Source organism: Pimephales promelas, chromosome 6, assembly GCF_988280905.1.
Source record: "Pimephales promelas chromosome 6, fPimPro1.hap1.1, whole genome shotgun sequence".
In the NCBI taxonomy this organism is placed as follows: domain Eukaryota; kingdom Metazoa; phylum Chordata; class Actinopteri; order Cypriniformes; family Leuciscidae; genus Pimephales; species Pimephales promelas.
Window position 1 is genome coordinate 42543316 of NC_142774.1, and position 18847 is coordinate 42562162.

At 41.9% G+C, this 18847-nt stretch overlaps 2 protein-coding genes and 1 long non-coding RNA gene across 6 annotated transcripts; 1 reads left to right on the forward strand and 2 right to left on the reverse strand.

The window, feature by feature from the left end:
• The first annotated feature begins 954 nt into the window (after positions 1-954).
• On the forward strand, positions 955-15870 carry LOC120459034 (uncharacterized). Of its 4 annotated transcripts, none has more exons than XR_005617250.2 (6): positions 1176-1692; positions 2490-2606; positions 8104-8121; positions 9311-9611; positions 10026-12654; positions 12781-15870. It is a non-coding gene; the product is annotated as an uncharacterized LOC120459034 (long non-coding RNA). The 4 variants fall into 4 exon arrangements; XR_016168971.1 differs by lacking the exon at positions 12781-15870 and adding an exon at positions 2955-3051 and having other exon boundaries at positions 2490-2855; positions 10026-10190; XR_005617251.2 differs by lacking the exons at positions 1176-1692; positions 12781-15870 and adding an exon at positions 955-1065 and having other exon boundaries at positions 10026-10190.
• On the reverse strand, positions 9155-12498 carry hikeshi (heat shock protein nuclear import factor hikeshi). The gene is made up of 4 exons (XM_089132620.1): positions 12360-12498; positions 10355-10592; positions 10076-10227; positions 9155-9577 (listed from the first exon to the last, which is right to left on the reverse strand). Exons 1-4 carry the CDS (start codon positions 12387-12389, stop codon positions 9455-9457), a joined length of 543 nt encoding a protein of 180 aa, XP_088988746.1. The 5' UTR covers positions 12390-12498; the 3' UTR covers positions 9155-9454.
• Positions 15864-18761, reverse strand: eed (embryonic ectoderm development). The gene is made up of 12 exons (XM_039646902.2): positions 18603-18761; positions 18027-18179; positions 17850-17942; positions 17699-17764; positions 17480-17605; positions 17311-17392; positions 17131-17222; positions 16926-17059; positions 16742-16847; positions 16494-16652; positions 16276-16349; positions 15864-16113 (listed from the first exon to the last, which is right to left on the reverse strand). The coding sequence occupies exons 1-12, from the start codon at positions 18717-18719 to the stop codon at positions 15987-15989; spliced, it is 1329 nt and encodes a 442-aa protein (XP_039502836.1). The 5' UTR covers positions 18720-18761; the 3' UTR covers positions 15864-15986.
• Positions 18762-18847: the final 86 nt, after the last annotated feature.

The window sequence follows — 18847 nt, forward strand, 5'->3', positions numbered from 1 at the left end:
TTTGATCCTGGAAAGCGTGACGTCATTTGTAACGAATCCATGTTTAGAGTTGAGGAATTTACAGGCCGAACCCCCGGCGCTTCCCACGAGAGTCACACACGAGCCCCTGTTCATGAGTTCGGGAGCGCTGAGCTGGACACGGAACAACAAGCCCGTCCAAAACAAACCAAAGCGTGTCACTGACTCAGATGTTCTCCAAGCAAATTCCTCCGGGATTAGTGCAGTGCCAGCAGCGCTCATGCCAGCCGATGAGCACATGAAAACGCCCTGGAGCCAGGCAAACATTTCAGATTTTACTTTAGTTATTTAACAGTATGATGTTTTTATATGCTTAGGAAAAAATGTCTTGATAAAAGTAAAAAAAATAAATAAAAGGTTAATAACTCATAAAACATTTGTAAATAAAGCAGCGTTTCCATCCTGTGTGTTCAAGAGAACAAAATCATCAGTTCCTTGGAAATTGGAGAAAAATATCAGTAATTGAAATGTAAGTTATCGCAGTCTTGTTCTTTTGTCCTCCGCCGAGTTGCGGCTCTGAGATCTGTAGATTGGCACGTGAGGCTGTTTGTTGTCAGTTCAGTTCAGGTTGGGTGTTAACTGCATATTTTTATACATTAGTTTTCATATCAATCTAATTTACTCCCCTCATTCCACACTATATAGACCATTTCACAAGATGTAAACAACACTGGTCCAGAAGCACTTCCTGTTTCAGTTTTTTAACACCACATAAAAGCTGGGATAAAATACAACCAACAGAACATTTAAAACTGAATCAAAAAGTTAAACAAACATCTTTAAGATGTTTCTTTACATGTGAAATAAAGAAAACAGTTACAAACTGAAACAGGAAGTGCTTCTGGACCAGTGTTGTTTACATCTTGTGAAATGGTCTATAGCTCAGATGAATGCGTGTATGCAATGTATTTTTCCCCTTGGGGCTTGCCGTAGATGGGTCGTGCGCGCACTTGGTACGGTCGCGTTTTTTGGAGTTTAACTGATGTGAGATAATAAAGTGGAGAAGAGTTCAAACTGCTGTTTATTATTTATTCAAACTGCAAAAAGGTAGGTATGTGATATTATAAGTAACATGGAGCTAACGAAAATAAATAAATAACAAAAATAACATTGTCAGATTAAGATAAATCTTGAAGCCTTGCGGGAGCTGCCATCTTGTAGCTGAACTTCACTTGCGTTAGCATTCCCATTGACTCCCATTCATTTTGGCGTCACTTTGACAGCGAATAACTTTACATCTGAGGCGTTTGAAGACCCCATTTGTCCTTTATTTATTTCTAAAGAAACACGACAATGTATAAATAGCTCCAATACCTTGTAGCTTATGTTATGGCCCCAGAGAAGCAGTTTTAGTGAAAGTAGGCTAACGATTGCGTCATACCCACGCGACTCTCTGTCGCACAGGAGAGAGATTACTGCTTGATTGTATATTGATGTCTTGTTTGTACCAGCTATTGTTATCAATAAAAAAAAAAAAAAAAAAAAAAACAGTAGAGAGATTACCGTATGCACAGGAGGAGAAGCTCGCGCGCAATCGGGGAAACGTGGAGGCAAAATGACTAAATAATTAATCAGAATACCTAGCAGAACTGTCTCCTTCTCCTCGATCACGGACATCTCCTACTCACACTCTCCGCCTCTCTGCATATTTCAGAAGGGATGATTCATTTTGGGGTGAGCTATCCCTTAAAGTAGAGATCATGTTCCATTAAGATATTTTGTCAGATTTTGAAATAGTTGTATCTCGGGCAAATATTGCCCTATCCTACCAAACCATAAATCAATGAAACGCTTATTTATTCAGCTTTCTCTTGATGTAAATCTCAATTTCAAAAAGTGTACCCATGTGACTGGTTTTGTGGTCCAGGGTCACATTTGTTCCCAGAGCTGTGGTTGATTCACGACAGTGAAAGGACTGTCTTCCTGATCATGAGGACATCAAATCTAATCTCACATAATCAGATCAAAGCAAAGCAACGTAGTTCTCATTGCTCCTGGGGTTTCTGTTTCACAAAGTGCTTATTGTTACACAGTTTTACAATCCGTTCGTATTATTTAGTTCTGACTGGTCATGGCTTGAGGTGGAAACACACACCTGGAAAACACACTGATTTTACCGTTCAGAGAGCAGTGGGAATGAGTGTGTTGGTGCGGCGATGATTCATCTGAGATCAAACTCAAAAACACTCTCTGATCCAGCCGTCGACATCAGGGCTCAGCGTATAATTATCCATCTGTGTAACGACAGGCATTATTGTGAAGACTATATGGGTTGGAAAATCAAAAGTTTCTTTTATAAAGCTGACCTACTTATGATTGTTTTCTGAGCACACTGTGACCTGACCATTAAAGTGACATCAATCAAAAGGAGATTTTTGCATGTGCACAATAACTCAGAACCACTGACATGATTACTGCTGTACTTTAATAATATACGTCCCAGAAACAGTGCTTTTAATGTTTATTTTTAGTTGATCTGCTGTCGATCGTCAATGAATTACATCTGGATCCATCATCTCTGGCGTCACAGATGAAGCATCACACGGCGGCTCCGAGCGTCCACTTGCATCTCTGTGGGACTGTTTGAGGTCAGATTCCCGTCTGCACACACACACACACACACTCGGCAGCGGTCCCGTGCTCCATCGCAGGGAATGTTGGGTGTGGACGGGAGCTTCAGGCCTGAGTCAGACACTTCCTGACAGGATCCGAGTTCCTGAGAGATCCCAGCTGTGTGCGGATTCACACGGACTGACACACACCATCAAACACTGAGCGACGTACGCAGCGGCTGAGACACATGCCTTTGGTGTGAGAGACCCGGGTTCGAATCCACTGTGAGACACTTAACCCCTAGCTGCTGACATATACAGCAGTTGTAAGTCGCTTTGGATAAAAGTGTCGGCTAAATGAATAAATGTAAATGTCTTTCACAGAGTTTTGACATCAATGTTTCTCTCGGTGAGAGCGATTACTGAGGCCGGATCTGGTGTGGTTCCTCCTCCTGAACTGATTCCCACATTAAACTCTGAGGTAGCGTCTTTCTAAAGCCCGGTTAGGATCACTTCACCCTGGATTATGTTTTATTTTCAACAAGAGTTACCCTTGATTGATAACACTTTAGAACATTGTTCCGTCATTCGTGAATAACTTCACAGGAACAAATGAAGAGCGCGAGTGGCATGATAACTCTAGTAATGACCAAGGGAAACTCTTCAGGTTTAGTTAGATAATGACTGAAGATAATGGTTTGATCAACTTCATTCTGAATGAATTATTAATAATTTGGATCAGTATTCTGAAGTGGAGATCATGGCATCAACAGGGGCTCAACCTTAAGTTTATCCGGCGATGAGAATACGTTTTGTGCGCAAAAAACAAAGTAATGACTTGTGTCATCAAATCCATCAGAAGCTTTTATTATCTTCAATCATTATCGTGCTTTTCACTTTAGAATACTGTTCCAAATAATTAGCAATTCCTTCTGAAGGATTAGGAAACACTAGAGTCGTTAGTGAGTTTCCATGAGCTTCACTTTAGAATGAATTATATATTGTGAATTATTCACAGTCATGTTGAACCTGAAGCAGTTTTTCCAGTCCTCTGCCAGCCGTGAAGAAACACTGATTAGCTAACAGCGAACTACAGTGCTATTACTTACTAATTCATTAATCGGAGTTTCTTATAGTTCATATTAGAATGTTGATATTGTGTTACTTCCGGTGTAGTTATTGATTAATGATGGAACAGTATTAGTGTTACCCGTTGCTGAATTATGACACTGATGTGAACTGTGAATCAGTGCATTAGTTTAGCTATAGTCATTAGTTTAGCTATAGTCATTAGTTTAGCTATAGTCATTAGTTTAGCTATAGTCATTAGTTTAGCTATAGTCATTAGTTTAGCTATAGTCATTAGTTTAGCTATAGTCATTAGTTTAGCTATAATCATTAGTTTAGCTATAGTCATTAGTTTAGCTATAGTCATTAGTTTAGCTATAATCATTAGTTTAGCTATAGTCATTAGTTTAGCTATAGTCATTAGTTTAGCTATAGTCATTAGTTTAGCTATAATCATTAGTTTAGCTATAGTCATTAGTTTAGCTATAGTCATTAGTTTAGCTATAGTCATTAGTTTAGCTATAGTCATTAGTTTAGCTATAGTCATTAGTTTAGCTATAATCATTAGTTTAGCTATAGTCATTAGTTTAGCTCTAGTCATTAGTTTAGCTATAGTCATTAGTTTAGCTATAATCATTAGTTTAGCTATAGTCATTAGTTTAGCTATAGTCATTAGTTTAGCTATAGTCATTAGTTTAGCTATAGTCATTAGTTTAGCTATAGTCATTAGTTTAGCTATAATCATTAGTTTAGCTATAGTCATTAGTTTAGCTATAATCATTAGTTTAGCTATAGTCATTAGTTTAGCTATAGTCATTAGTTTAGCTATAATCATTAGTTTAGCTATAGTCATTAGTTAACTATAGTCATTAGTTTAGCTATAGTCATTAGTTTAGCTATAGTCATTAGTTTAGCTATAATCATTAGTTTAGCTATAATCATTAGTTTAGCTATAGTCATTAGTTTAGCTATAGTCATTAGTTTAGCTATAGTCATTAGTTTAGCTCTAGTCATTAGTTTAGCTATAGTCATTAGTTTAGCTATAATCATTAGTTTAGCTATAGTCATTAGTTTAGCTCTAGTCATTAGTTTAGCTCTAGTCATTAGTTTAGCTATAGTCATTAGTTTAGCTATAGTCATTAGTTTAGCTATAGTCATTAGTTTAGCTATAGTCATTAGTTTAGCTCTAGTCATTAGTTTAGCTATAATCATTAGTTTAGCTATAGTCATTAGTTTAGCTATAGTCATTAGTTTAGCTATAATCATTAGTTTAGCTATAGTCATTAGTTTAGCTATAGTCATTAGTTTAGCTATAGTCATTAGTTTAGCTCTAGTCATTAGTTTAGCTATAATCATTAGTTTAGCTATAGTCATTAGTTTAGCTATAGTCATTAGTTTAGCTATAATCATTAGTTTAGCTATAGTCATTAGTTTAGCTATAGTCATTAGTTTAGCTATAATCATTAGTTTAGCTATAGTCCTAAACTCGCTCTATGCCTTTATTCGCTTCCTCATGAAACACAGGGAAACGCTGGGCTGGAATACTGGTTTGTTTTCCATCATGATTTCCCCCTCATCATCATCATATTTCCTCGATGTGTGTGACCTGCTTCTTCCTCTGATTGTTCTAAATGTCACTGGTTTGTTCATAGTTCACGTGTTTTAGTGTTTTCCAGAAATACGTACGCTGCACTCAGATGATCATGCAGTGAGATTCAGCGCTTTAACCCTCCCAGAGAAAGAGCTTTAGAAATGTAACAAATTATCATTATTATTATTACCTCTACCTCTCACGCTCGTGCCCTGGGTTGCTCCTTTGCGCTTGAAGAAGATTAAGGAAAATACCCCAGACAGCACCATGGTGTCGTCGGCCCACATCTGGTCCACATGGACTCCACACGCATCGGATGTGGGCCGACACCAGGGTGCTGTCTGGGGTATTATACAGCTACAGACTCAATTACAGGAATCAGTTCCGTCAGTTTGATGGTGGACTGGAATAAGTGCTGGAATGGGAACGCTCTGCTATCATGAACTCAGCGCGAGCGTCTGCCAGTGAAACACCACAGCACTTTCTTCTGAGTGTGGATTTACAGACAAATGAGACTATTTATTTATAGTTGGCTGTAATTACCTATTTCATTCTCTGTTTCAACTTCTGATCTGATCTTCATAAACCATAGAAATGGCGGCTCTTATTTTCAGCGTTCACATGATGTTGTAGAAATAAACACGTGAATCAGCTCAGCTTTGCAGCGAATGCTGGCTGTTCCTCAACATCACTGAAATTCACCCGATAGTTTTGAAACGCTGGAATCCATCAATAAGAGGCAAACATGCCAGGAAATGTCCCTTAAGATTATTCACAGAAACACCCACTGACATGGAAAACGAGGGGAGGAGAAGGAGTGAAGGCTGAGGGAAGGGACGAGACTGGTTCATGCTGGTCTATCTAGTGTGTGTGTGTGTGTTTCTCCTCAACCTCATGAGTCACTTATGTCTCCTGCGGTTCATGATGTCACAGTCAACCGTCGTGATGTCAGAGTCTCCATGTAATCAGAGTGTGTGATTTGACATCTGACCTCATAGAGACGAATGTTGTTTTACCACCTGCAACAGCGGTTAGGGTTAGGTTTGGTTGTTGTTTTATGTTGGTTTGTTGTTGGTTTGTTGTTGGTTTGTGTTGCTATGTTCTTGGTTTGATGTTGGTTAGATGTTGGTTTATGTTGGTTTGATGTTGGTTTCTTGATGGTTTGTTGTGGTTTTGTGTTGGTTTGTTGTTGATATGTTGTTTTATGTTGGTTTGTTGTTGGTTTGTGTTGGTTTGATGTTGTTTTATGTTGATCTGTGTTGGTTTATGTTGGTTTGTGTTGGTTTATGTTGGTTTGTGTTGGTTTGATGTTGGTTTGTGTTGGTTTGATGTTGGTTTGTGTTGGTTTGATGTTGGTTTGTGTTGGTTTGTTGTTGGTTTGATGTTGGTTTGTGTTGGTTTGTTGTTGGTTTGTGTTGGTTTGATGTTGGTTTGTTGGTTTGTGTTGGTTTGTTGTTGGTTTATGTTGGTTTATGTTGGTTTGTTGTTGGTTTGATGTTGGTTTGTGTTGGTTTGATGTTGGTTTATGTTGATTTGTGTTGGTTTATGTTGGTTTATGTTGGTTTGTTGTTGGTTTGTGTTGGTTTGTTGTTGGTTTGATGTTGGTTTGTGTGGGTGTGATGTTGGTTTGTGTTGGTTTGATGTTGGTTTGTGTTTGTTTATGTTGATTTGTGTTGGTGTATGTTGGTTTATGTTGGTTTATGTTGGTTTGTTGTTGGTTTGATGTTGGTTTGATGTTGGTTTGATGTTGGTTTGTGTTGGTTTGATGTTGGTTTGATGTTGGTTTATGTTGGTTTGTGTTGGTTTGATGTTGGTTTGTGTTGGTTTATGTTGGTTTGATGTTGGTTTGTGTTGGTTTATGTTGATTTGTGTTGGTTTGATGTTGGTTTATGTTGGTTTGATGTTGGTTTGTGTTGGTTTGTGTTGGTTTATGTTGGTTTATGTTGATTTATGTTGGTTTATGTTGGTTTGTTGTTGGTTTGATTTTGGTTTGATGTTGGTTTGATGTTGGTTTGTGTTGGTTTGATGTTGGTTTGTGTTGGTTTGTGTTGGTTTGATGTTGATTTGTGTTGGTTTATGTTGGTTTGATGTTGGTTTGTTGTTGGTTTGATGTTGGTTTGTGTTGGTTTGATGTTGGTTTATGTTGGTTTGTTGTTGGTTTGTGTTGGTTGATGTTGGTTTGTTGTTGGTTTGATGTTGGTTTGTGTTGGTTTGATGTTGGTTTGTTGTTGGTTTGTGTTGGTTTGATGTTGGTTTGTTGTTGGTTTGATGTTGGTTTATGTTGGTTTGATGTTGGTTTGTTGTTGGTTTGATGTTGGTTTGTGTTGGTTTGATGGCCTCTTCTGTGTGTGTGAACATCTGGAATCAAGGCTGGACTCTGGCTGGAGTGTTGCTCAATAAATGTGGGATATCAGTTTGATCTGAGTCTTGGGAAAGTGGAACAGCTGTGCACACGCTTCACATTCACGCTACGTTCACATCATTCTCTCCCAGCAGAGCGAGGAAATGAACACGCTCTCAGTGAAGAGGTACAATACTGCTTTCTCTGCTTGGGTTTGACTTCATCAGCACAAATGAACATGAGACTATCGACACCCGCAGGCTATCGAGTAACACACAACCTCACAGGCTGGATAAATTACGCCTGATATCATTCATTTTAATAATTATATGTATATATAAATATATACATATATATATATTAAAATTAATGTGTGAGTGTGTGTCATGAATGTAAAATAAAAATTCAACAATAAATCAATAATTGAATAACTGATATTCTATGACTCGTGTAAAGGCGGGACAGACGATAGCCATGTTAACTGTCTGATTGCCAACATTCTTCAAACTATCTCCTTTTGTGTTCTCTTACAGGTTTGGACCAACATAAGGGTGAGTAAATGATGAACAATCCCTTTAATAATGTATAATAATATTTGAGCTCAAATTAAGACAAACACGTTGAATCATATGTAAATAGACATACATCATCCGTACTAAAGCTCACTGACATTACACTGCACACATAAACGCTCAACCTCATCTAACAACGTTATACGCCGTTAAATATGAACTAATGGAGTTTATGGCACATGCAGGACGTTCATCTGCGGTCGGGTCGAGTGCTCAGTCACGGCAATGATGACTCTGGAGCTGCGACTGAGAGCTTCTCTGACTGGATGAACGGGTCTCTGTGCGACAACGTGTGTGTGTGTGTGTGTGTGTCCGAGAACGTGTGTGTGTGTGTGTGTCTGAGAACGTGTGTGTGTGTGTGTCCGAGAACGTGTGTGTGTGTGTGTGTGTCTGAGAACGTGTGTGTGTGTGTGTCCGAGAACGTGTGTGTGTGTGTGTGTCCGAGAACGTGTGTGTGTGTGTGTCTGAGAACGTGTGTGTGTGTGTGTGTGTCCGAGAACGTGTGTGTGTCCGAGAACGTGTGTGTGTGTGTGTGTCTGAGAACGTGTGTGTGTGTGTGTGTCTGAGAACGTGTGTGTGTGTGTGTGTCCGAGAACGTGTGTGTTTGTGTTTGTGTGTCTGAGAACGTGTGTGTGTGTGTGTGTCTGAGAACGTGTGTGTGTGTGTGTGTCCGAGAACGTGTGTGTTTGTGTTTGTGTGTCCGAGAACGTGTGTGGTTGAGAGAAGGATCTACAGATATCAGATTACATGTTAAAATATATTTGTTGAAACACACAGTAGAGTAGTGTCTGCAGTCGAACTAAAGCGGATGAACATTATTACGGCTCATTCGGCCTGTTCAATAAACACATCAGCGATATCATACTGTTATATCCTGTATATATATTAAAGTTATTTGGACATTGATTTGCTGCCAGAGGAAACACTGAGACATGAATTTCTCTAAAACTGCTTTGAATCAATTTTAATTGTGAAAACAAATTTACAAATAAACAAGACATGACAAATAACATGTAACCAAGCGGTATTTATTTATTATGAGTTCACCATGTTTTATAAAACGTCTTCAGCAAAAGAGGGAATGCCAGGCAGTTTTTATAATAAGAGAAAGATTCTTGTCCAGGTGAAACTCATGAAACGTTAAACACGATTATTCTCTTCTCTTCAGATCACAGCGCCGGCGTCACGTCTTCCAGAAGTTTGGATTCTGCAGCAGTCGCCTCTGAAAGTTTTCATACCTGTAAGAAACACAATATCATCACTGAACACACACACACACACACACACACCTGAGGCTGATCTGAACACACACTCACCATCTGAGGATGGAGCTCGCAGGAACGAACATCTCTGAAGGGTTAGGGGTCATCTGGGACTGCGACAGCGCGAACGAGGAGGTGAAGTTGTAGAAGCTCTCCAGCATCTTCTGTGTGAACTGAGGAAACAACCAGCAGCTCGTCTCAGTGACGGTACACACACTCACACTGATACACACACACACACTGATACACACACACACACTGATACACACACACAATCTGATACACACACACACACACCGATACACACACCAGTAGTGTGTCTGAGGCGTCAGAGAAACTGTATCAAGGGAAGCTCATGAATGGTCTAATCTGCACTATTGTGTGTTAACCCTTTACTGCTCATCTGGAAGAGGAGATCGTTCTGAATCGGCCTAACACATGTGCAGTTTATTACAGATTCAGCTCACACACAGGTCTCTGTTTCATCAGATTCAGCTCACACACAGGTCTCTGTTTCATCAGATTCAGCTCACACACAGGTCTCTGTTTCATCAGATTCAGCTCACACACAGGTCTCTGTTTCTGCAGATTCAGCTCACACACAGGTCTCTGTTTCTGCAGATTCAGCTCACACACAGGTCTCGGGTGAATATCTCTGTGTTATCTCTGACCTGTGTGAAGGAGTCGACGGTGGAGACGGAGGAGTGTGAAACTGGGGTCTGTTGTGCGAGAAGATCCAGAGACTCAACGGAGACTCCGACCTGAGCGACTGAAGGAACCTGAGAAGCGGCCATCATCCCGAACGGATGCGCACCACCCTCGCCTGGAACACACACACACACACACACGTGGTTTCGATGATGTCTGATATTCTGAGCAGATTCTATGTTCTCCTGTGATTAGCAGGTGTATGTCAAGTGATTTAAAGGGGTTTTACACCGAAGGCTCACCAGCTTTCAGCCCGGAGATCTTGAAGATGGCGCTGGGCTTGTCGTTGGTGATGAAGCCCAGGAGCTGCCAGACCGGGCCGAGCGCAGGGTCCGGGAAGGAGAAGTACACCGCGCCACCCATGCCGGCCGGGAAGGGCACCGTGCCCAGCAGGAACACCACCACGTGATGCACTCGCTCGCAGTCCGGCAGGTCGAACACAAACTTATCCACAGAGACCTGCTGCGCGTCCGTCTGGACCTGAAACACACCACAGCAAGACCAGATCAAAACCAGATCAAGACCAGAAGAAGACCAGATCAAGACCAGAGGAAGATCAGAGCTAAACCAGATCAAGATCAAGATCAGAGCTAAACCAGATAAAGACCAGAGCAAAACCAGATCAAGATCAGAGCTAAACCAGATCAAGACCAGAGGAAGATCAGAGCTAAACCAGATCAAGATCAGAGCTAAACCAGATCAAGATCAGAGCTAAACCAGATCAAGACCAGAGGAAGACCAGATCAAGATCAGAGCTAAACCAGATCAAGACCAGAGCAAAACCAGATCAAGATCAGAGCAAAACCAGACCAAGATCAGAGCTAAACCAGATCAAGATCATAGCTAAACCAGATCAAGATCAGAGCTAAACCAGATCAAGACCAGAGCAAAACCAGACCAAGATCAGATCAAGATCAGAGCTAAACCAGATCAAGATCATAGCTAAACCAGATCAAGATCAGAGCTAAACCAGATCAAGATCAGAGCTAAACCAGATCAAGACCAGAGCTAAACCAGATCAAGACCAGAGCAAAACCAGATCAAGATCAGATCAAGATCAGAGCAAAACCAGATCAAGACCAGAGCTAAACCAGATCAAGACCAGAGCAAAACCAGATCAAGATCAGAGCTAAACCAGATCAAGACCAGATCAAGATCAGATCAAGATCAGAGCAAAACCAGATCAAGATCAGAGCTAAACCAGATCAAGACCAGAGCAAAACCAGATCAAGATCAGATCAAGATCAGAGCTAAACCAGATCAAGACCAGAGGAAGATCAGAGCTAAACCAGATCAAGATCAGATCAGAGCTAAACCAGATCAAGATCAGAGCTAAACCAGATCAAGACCAGAGGAAGATCAGAGCTAAACCAGATCATCCCGCTTTGCGTTGTAACTAAGGCACTTTCACCACTTGTCCCTCATTTTCATCAGTCTATTGGTTTTTAACGATCATATTAAGAAAACGTTTTTAAGAAAGCATTTAATTATTATTTTTGCAGTAGTTTTCCCCCTATATTTAACAACGCTTCGTCTAAGTAGCCTACAAATACAACAGCCGTTTTTATATCTTATCCAATGGTTGAAAAGAAAGGAGTAAACACGGCCACTAGGTTCTGACAGCTGTCAATCAAAATGTGGACCGGTGATTCGTTTCAAATGTTCCCTGTCAGAAAACAAATGGATATTCGGTCAATTAAAATTTTGTAATTTAACAGATTTTATCTGTTGTTGTTTATCCTGTTGCCTGCTGTGGTTGTTTTAATTCACATCCTTTCTAAAAATATGAAAGTTTTTGGTTTTTAATATATTCTTAATATATAAGAAAGACTATCTATCTAATTCTAAATGTTGTTTATGTTCATTTACAGCTGAAAGGCAGAATACAAATGTCTTTATTAAGTTATATAGACATTAACAGTTTCAGGGTATGTTTTAGTGTTGGTAACATGTCCCACACAAACTTATAATCGTCCCACATCTGGTTTGTTTGATGGGGTCACCCTAGTGGTATATGTAATGAAATGATAATCTAACGTCATCCTGAAATCATATAAACGTCACCATCAGTAGAATTACGCGCGATATGACTTCATGATTTATTGTGTGATTGATGATCTTCGTGCGTTATTGTGTGATTATGTCGATCTTTATGCGTTATTGTGTGATTATAACGATCTTTATGCGTTATTGTGTGCGATTATGACGATCTTTATGCGTTATTGTGTGTGATTGTGATGATCTCACCAGTCTGCCCGCGACTAAACACCCGAACATCGCCGGTTTTACTGCAGAAACACATCCGAGAACACAGATACGGAGAAGCTCTTTAATATCTCATATCACTTCACATGTTATTCAGTGCTAGAAACTTCCAAAATCAGCGGACAGGCTGTAACCTCTGACCCGGAAGCAAAACACTGAAGCGCTTCACTGATTGGACGATCCAGTGCTGCACGCGCGTCCTTAAAGTGCCCTAATGTGGATTTCTGAACTGCGCGCAGTGTGTAATGCTGCAGTATGGCAATTGGGAATGAATACAGTAAGTGACTGTGTCCAATTATGTCCATTTCAGAAATATGAACAGTTAGGAATGGGAATGCCTGGAACAGAAACATTGCTTCTGTATGATGTATGTGTGTGTGTGTGTGTGTGTGTGTGTTCGCAGGAGACTGGAGGAGGAGGAGGAGGAGCGCCATGACCCTTCATCACTCCTGCACTTGTTCCTCAGGTAGCCTCTATTATTGAATGAACAGAAGCCACCAGGACAAACTGGACTAAAATCTCCCTTTTGAAATAAACATGAAGGCAAGTGAATAATGACTGAATTTATACGTTGTTAACTTAGGGGCCGCTAACTCTCTCTACGTAAACTTGAGAGCGCTGATGGCGTGCACATGCGCATTAAAGCGTTTATTCTATAGGGATGCGCGTTTGAATATATGTGCGCAGGCATGAAGTCCTTCCCTTCTAAACCCTCAGCAAACTACTTGTCTGTCCTACTGTCTACTAGAAAAACTTCTTGTCTGTTCCCGGTTCCGGCTGATCTAATCTATGCAGCCTAACATTCAATTATAGAAGTCTATAGTGTGTTGTGTGTGTGTGCTAGGCCAGAGAGATGTGTGTTTAGTCTAGATTTGATCTGCCAGAGTGTGTCTGCTTCCCGGACAATGTTAGGAAGATTGTTCCAGAGTTTTGGTGCTAAATAGGAACAGGATCTCCCGTCTGCAGTCGAGTTTGATATTCTCGGTATTATCAACCAACTGGAGTTTGGAGATCGCAATAGACGTGAAGGACTATTATGCGTTAAGAGCTCGCTCAAGTACTGGAGATAAACCATTCAGTGCTTTATAAGTAATCAGCAATATTTTAACATGTATACGATGTTTAATAGGCAGCCAATGACAGAAGCGGGCTAATATGGTCAATCTTCCTGGTTCTGGTATGAACTGGAGCGGCTGCGTTTTGGACGAGCTGGAGTTTGTTTATTAAGCGTGCAGGACAAACACCCAGTAGAGCATTACAGTCATCTAGCCTTGATGAACGCATGAACTAACTGTTCCACATTCGTCAATGAGAGCATATGGAGTAATTTAGAGATATTTTTAAGATGAAAAAATGCGGTTCTACAGATACTAGACACATGACTTTCAAATGAGAGATTGGTATCAAAGACCACACACACGACACACACACACACACACACACACATACACACAGGTTTCTGACCGTCGACGAAGACTTGACAGAGCAGCCATGGAGTGTCAGACAGTATTCTAGATAATCACATGAGGAAGTTTCGTCAGGGCCTGAAGAGATATAGAGCTGAGTATCATCAGCATACAGTGAAAACTAATGCCATGCTTCCTAATGATATCTCCTAGCGTGTACAGTGTGTGTGTGTGTGTGTGTGTGTGTGTGTGTGTGTGTGTGTGTGTGTGAGCACCATGCTAATGCAGTTCACTGATGTCAACATAGTCTTCTAGTCTATTTAAGAGAATGTTGTTGTCGATGGTGTCGAATGCAGCACTGAGATCGAGTAACACTAATAGAGAGATACGACCGCGATCGGATGATGAGAGCAGATCATGCGTGACTCTGGCGAGAGCTGTCTCGGTACTGTGGTACGCTCTACATACGGACTGGAAATCACGCAGATATTATTTCTTTCCAGAAAGGAACACAGTTGTGAGGAGACTGCCTTATAGTGTCTATGACAGAAGAGGTAGATTCGAGATCAACCTGTAATTAGCTAATTCTGCATGATCAAGTTGTGTTTTTTAACAAGCGGTTTAATCATAGCCAGCTTAAAACTGTTTGGTATCCTATAGTGACAAGAATGAATTAATGTTTCAAATAAATTACTGCCACTGTTTCAAATAAATACCTCGGGTCTTGTTTATTTTCTTCTAATAGGATTGAATAATAAGCAGATCTGGCAGCTTTCAAAGCCTCTTTATGCAGTCGAGCTCTCCTTCCATGAAATGCGAAATACCTCTAGTTTAGCTTTCTAGCAGCTACACTCCATGTTTCTGGCTGCTCTCTTAAGGGCCCGAGTGTGTGTGTGTGTGTGTGTGTGTGTGTGCTCGTTGTACCCATAGACTGTAAAAAATATGGACAAAGCGTCTGTGACATCACCCATAGACTCTCTGAAGAACAGGTTTGAGGCTGTTTATGGGCGGCGCCATACTGGAAAATCTTGAGAAATACAAAATACAAATGTTTAGAAAGGATACAGAGGTGGTGTGATGTGTTGTCAGATCATGGCCGAGACATCAAATTCACTCGGCGCAGCCCGTTATCAGCTGTCAATCAAAGTTAACCGCCCTTATTTGTCATACATATTATATCTAAATATGATCTAAACTAACGAGTTAGAAAAAAAATCACCCCTCACAGTTGTCAGGCACGCAGAACATATTGAAGATTACAATAAAAGTCCATGGGACCAACCTATAAACGTATGAATTTATGCTGTGAAAACGGAGATTATAACATGACGTCTATGGATATTTGCTCCCTGTTGGGACCGGCCTCTAGTGGATCTGAGATTTATTGCAGTTTTTCGCCCTTCCGGGTAGGCTTCATCTTTCAGATCAGAATGATGCCGCTCGGTTGTACCACGGCGTTGGACTATTTTCTTTAAGCGCAACGGAGCAACTGTGTCTAAAGTGCTGGAAAAGAGAGTTCAAAGTTTCTGTCCCGATATGGAGTTCTTCTGAGCGATCCGGGATGATGAAACTGATCAGGAAGATTATTAATAAAGCAGTCTTTAGTGGCAGAAGTTATAGGTCAAACACATTTCTAACATGGTGTCGCTTTGCTGCTTTGGCCAAGTGAAGTTTACACGAGACTAGATAGTGATCTGAGATGTCATCGCTCTGCTGCAGAACTTTAACGGCATCAACATCTATTAATATTAGATCTGGAGTATGATTACGACAGTGAGTGGGTCCTGACATGTGTTGTCTAACTCCAATAGAGTTTATAATGTCTTTAAATGCCAATCCCAATGCATCTTTTTCGTTATCTACATGTATATTAAAATCACCAACTGTTAGGACGTTATCTGCAGCCAGGACTAACTCTGAGAGAAAGTCCGCAAATTCTTAATAGTCTGTATGGTGGCCTGTAGACATTAGCCAGCACAAATCTCAACATTAGTGAATCTTTGTTCACCATCAAAAACCATTGGCTTAAATTAAACAATTTCACAACAATTTAAGTGAGATTGAAGAACGGAGAAAGAAATAGACTAGAAAAATAGATTTTATTAAAGTCAGACAAAGAAAACAAAAGACGAAAGCAGCGTCAAGATAAAAACAAAAGCAACGAGATCAGAAGTTGATCATCATGTGATGCTTGAGGAGTGTGTCAGCGCAGACGGTCCCAGCGCCAGATGGAGGCGTCGTCACACACAGCGATCAGGATCCCACTGTCCCGACTGAAGCTGGTCTGCCGGATCGCAGAGGTGCACTTGGGGAGGGTGAGCGTCGTACACCTGACACACACACACACACACACACACACACACACACACTGTTGTCTTTTGGCTTGCTTGGTTGGGGACATTCAATATTCAACAATATTATTAAGAAATAAACTTCTAGTATGATGTTCATGCGCACACAGGTGAGGACAGCGGTCCGAAGAGGAGTCTTACTTTGCTTTATGAGGATCTTCTACTTCCAGGTCCCAAACGTACAGCTTCCCGACTTGATTTCCCAGAGCGAGCATCTGAGAGGGTGAAGACACACACACACACACTCAATCACCTTCTTCCAAACACTATTTATTGACACTGTGAGTCATTAGCTTGCTCTGTTGTCAGTAGCCTACAGTTCACTTGATAGCAGAACGAGACTGAACCCCCCGGTATACCTTCTGCCAGAAGTCCATAGAGAAGCGCATGTACCAAATGTCACACTGACTGTAATCAAAGCGGCCGAGAATCGTCACATTAGACTCGTTCGGTTTGATATGGTCAATATCGTCTTCCATTTTCCCAGGTTTCCAACACACAATAGCGTTCTCACATGACTGCGAAACATGACCAAACAAGAGAAATGATAAAGATGAGTGAACGAACATAAGTGTGTGTATGAGCTTGTGTGTTTCGGCTGAAGCACCTTGGAGAGGATCAGGTCTCCGAGCCAGCGCACACAGTCCACGTAGTTCCTGTGGATGTCGCGCGTCGAGAAGTCTGGGAAGTGGATCTTCTGAGACACAAAAGGCCTGAAAGCACACGTAGAAACCACAGGATGAGTGAGTCGGCGTCAGGGCAGGGAAGTGCACTAGATAGGGAGCACTGACCGGTTGGTTTTGCTGGGGTTGTACTCGTACGAGCCGCGAATGGCTTTCAGCATCCGCTCAGAGTCGATCCGCCACAGCTTCAGCGAGTGGTCCATCCCACACGACATGATCTTCTCCCCGAGCAGGTCAAAATCCTGCAAACACGTGTTTAGCGTGTTTATCATAATGCGACACACACACACACAGGGAATCCTCTGAGACTCACCGCACTCAACACCTCGTCCCGATGGCCTTCGACCCCACCAAAGATGGCCACCAGTGTGTCTGTCTGCACGTTCCACAGGCGCAGCGCATGATCTACACACACACACACACACACAGAAACACTGAGCGCTGAGTAGTGCTAGCGCTGAACACACGTGTCCGTCTGCACACGCCTCATTACCTTTACTGACGGACAGCAGCAGGTTCGGGTCCCGCGGGTGAAACTTGAGTTCGTTGATGGCGTTCCCGTGTCCGACGTAATGCTGCGGGCGAGAGGTGTGTGTGTGTGTGTGAGTGTGACGGAGGAGCAGAAACACACGACAGAGTTCAGCACAGTCACCGGCTCTCACCTTGACGCACTGCATGGTGATGTGGTTGATGATGCGGATGATCCCGCGTGACCCGGCGACGGCTAGTAACGGGTGACTGGTGCTCGAGTCGAACGTCCAGGCGCAGGTGTAGAAGTTCTCATCAGCCTGACAGAGCGAGAGTGAAGGAATAACACACACACACACACACACACACAGTCAGACAGACACACACACACACACGAGCTCTGAGAAGGATACATCAGCATCCACATACGACTGCAGCAGACGAATCTCTCCTTGAGAATGACACTCGTATAGAGTCACCTGCAGGAGCAAGACAGAGAATCAACAGAGACAAGTGTGTGTGTGTGTGTGTGTGTGTGTGTGTGTGTAGTGAGTGTTCACTCACCCGGTTGCTCCCGACAGTAGCGAACACCAGTGGATCTCCTTCTTTACTATGCCAGTTAAACTGAACCCCGAACAGCGGCTGCCCGTGATCCTCCTGCACACGTCACAATACACTGTCTAGTACACACTACAGCTGCCACACAAGTGCACACTACAGAAACACCACAGGCTCGCTTACCCTCAGACTGTTGACACACTTGAAGGAATATTTGCATTTCTTGGACTTCCACTTGCCCTTGCCCCAGCTCTTCCTGCCCGGGGCATTAGCCGTGTTGGTCGGAGTGTCCGGCCGCTCCGTGTTGGGTCCACTGTCCACACTGATCGCATCATCCTGGGAAACACACACACACACACACACACACACACACACACACACACACACACACACAGGGAAAAACAGCGGGTCGGGAAAGGAAAGATGGAGACACATTGGTAAAACATGCAAGTGAATCTGAGCAGAACGTCATTAACATGTAATACAGAAGCAAAGCTGTTCACACAAACACTTCACAGAGACCTATCGGGCTTAATGTTGGTATTAATTAATACTAAGACTGACTGGGTTGATCAATCATCGATAAACTAAACACATAACTGAAGCCAGACAGATTATAACTTACTGATGTTATTCTTGACAATACCGAACACACTAAATTAAGCTAATAACCGAAAGTGATTATCTTGCGCTAATGATGATTAACACACAAAGAGAACCTTCTCTTCACTCACAAACACACACTTTCAATACACCTACATTATCGTCTCCGGACAGATCAGGGTTGCTGTTTTCGTCGCTGCTTAATTTCTGTTTTTTGTTATTTGGCATCTCGTTTCCCGCCTCGGCATGAGATTCAGACATCTTCCTCCTCATCTTCTTCCAGCAATGCCACACTGCCGGAAAGCGACTCCCGCGGCTCGTGCGACATTGCCGGAAAGCCACGAAAAAGCACGACAGCTGCAGTAACACTGAGCGCCAGCAGAGGGAGACAGAACACCACA

Coding starts and splice junctions, on each gene's coding strand:
- hikeshi (XM_089132620.1), bottom strand. CDS start 12,389: ATGTTCGGGTGTTTAGTCGCGGGCAGACTG. Junction 10,593..12,359: donor GTTTAGTCGCGGGCAGACTG/GTGAGATCATCA, acceptor GGTGTGTTTCAG/GTCCAGACGGACGCGCAGCA. Junction 10,228..10,354: donor GATCTCCGGGCTGAAAGCTG/GTGAGCCTTCGG, acceptor TGTGTGTTCCAG/GCGAGGGTGGTGCGCATCCG.
- eed (XM_039646902.2), bottom strand. CDS start 18,719: ATGAGGAGGAAGATGTCTGAATCTCATGCCGAGGCGGGAAACGAGATG. Junction 17,223..17,310: donor GCTGCTGTCCGTCAGTAAAG/GTAATGAGGCGT, acceptor GTGTGTGTGTAG/ATCATGCGCTGCGCCTGTGG. Junction 16,653..16,741: donor GAGACCTGATCCTCTCCAAG/GTGCTTCAGCCG, acceptor CATGTTTCGCAG/TCATGTGAGAACGCTATTGT.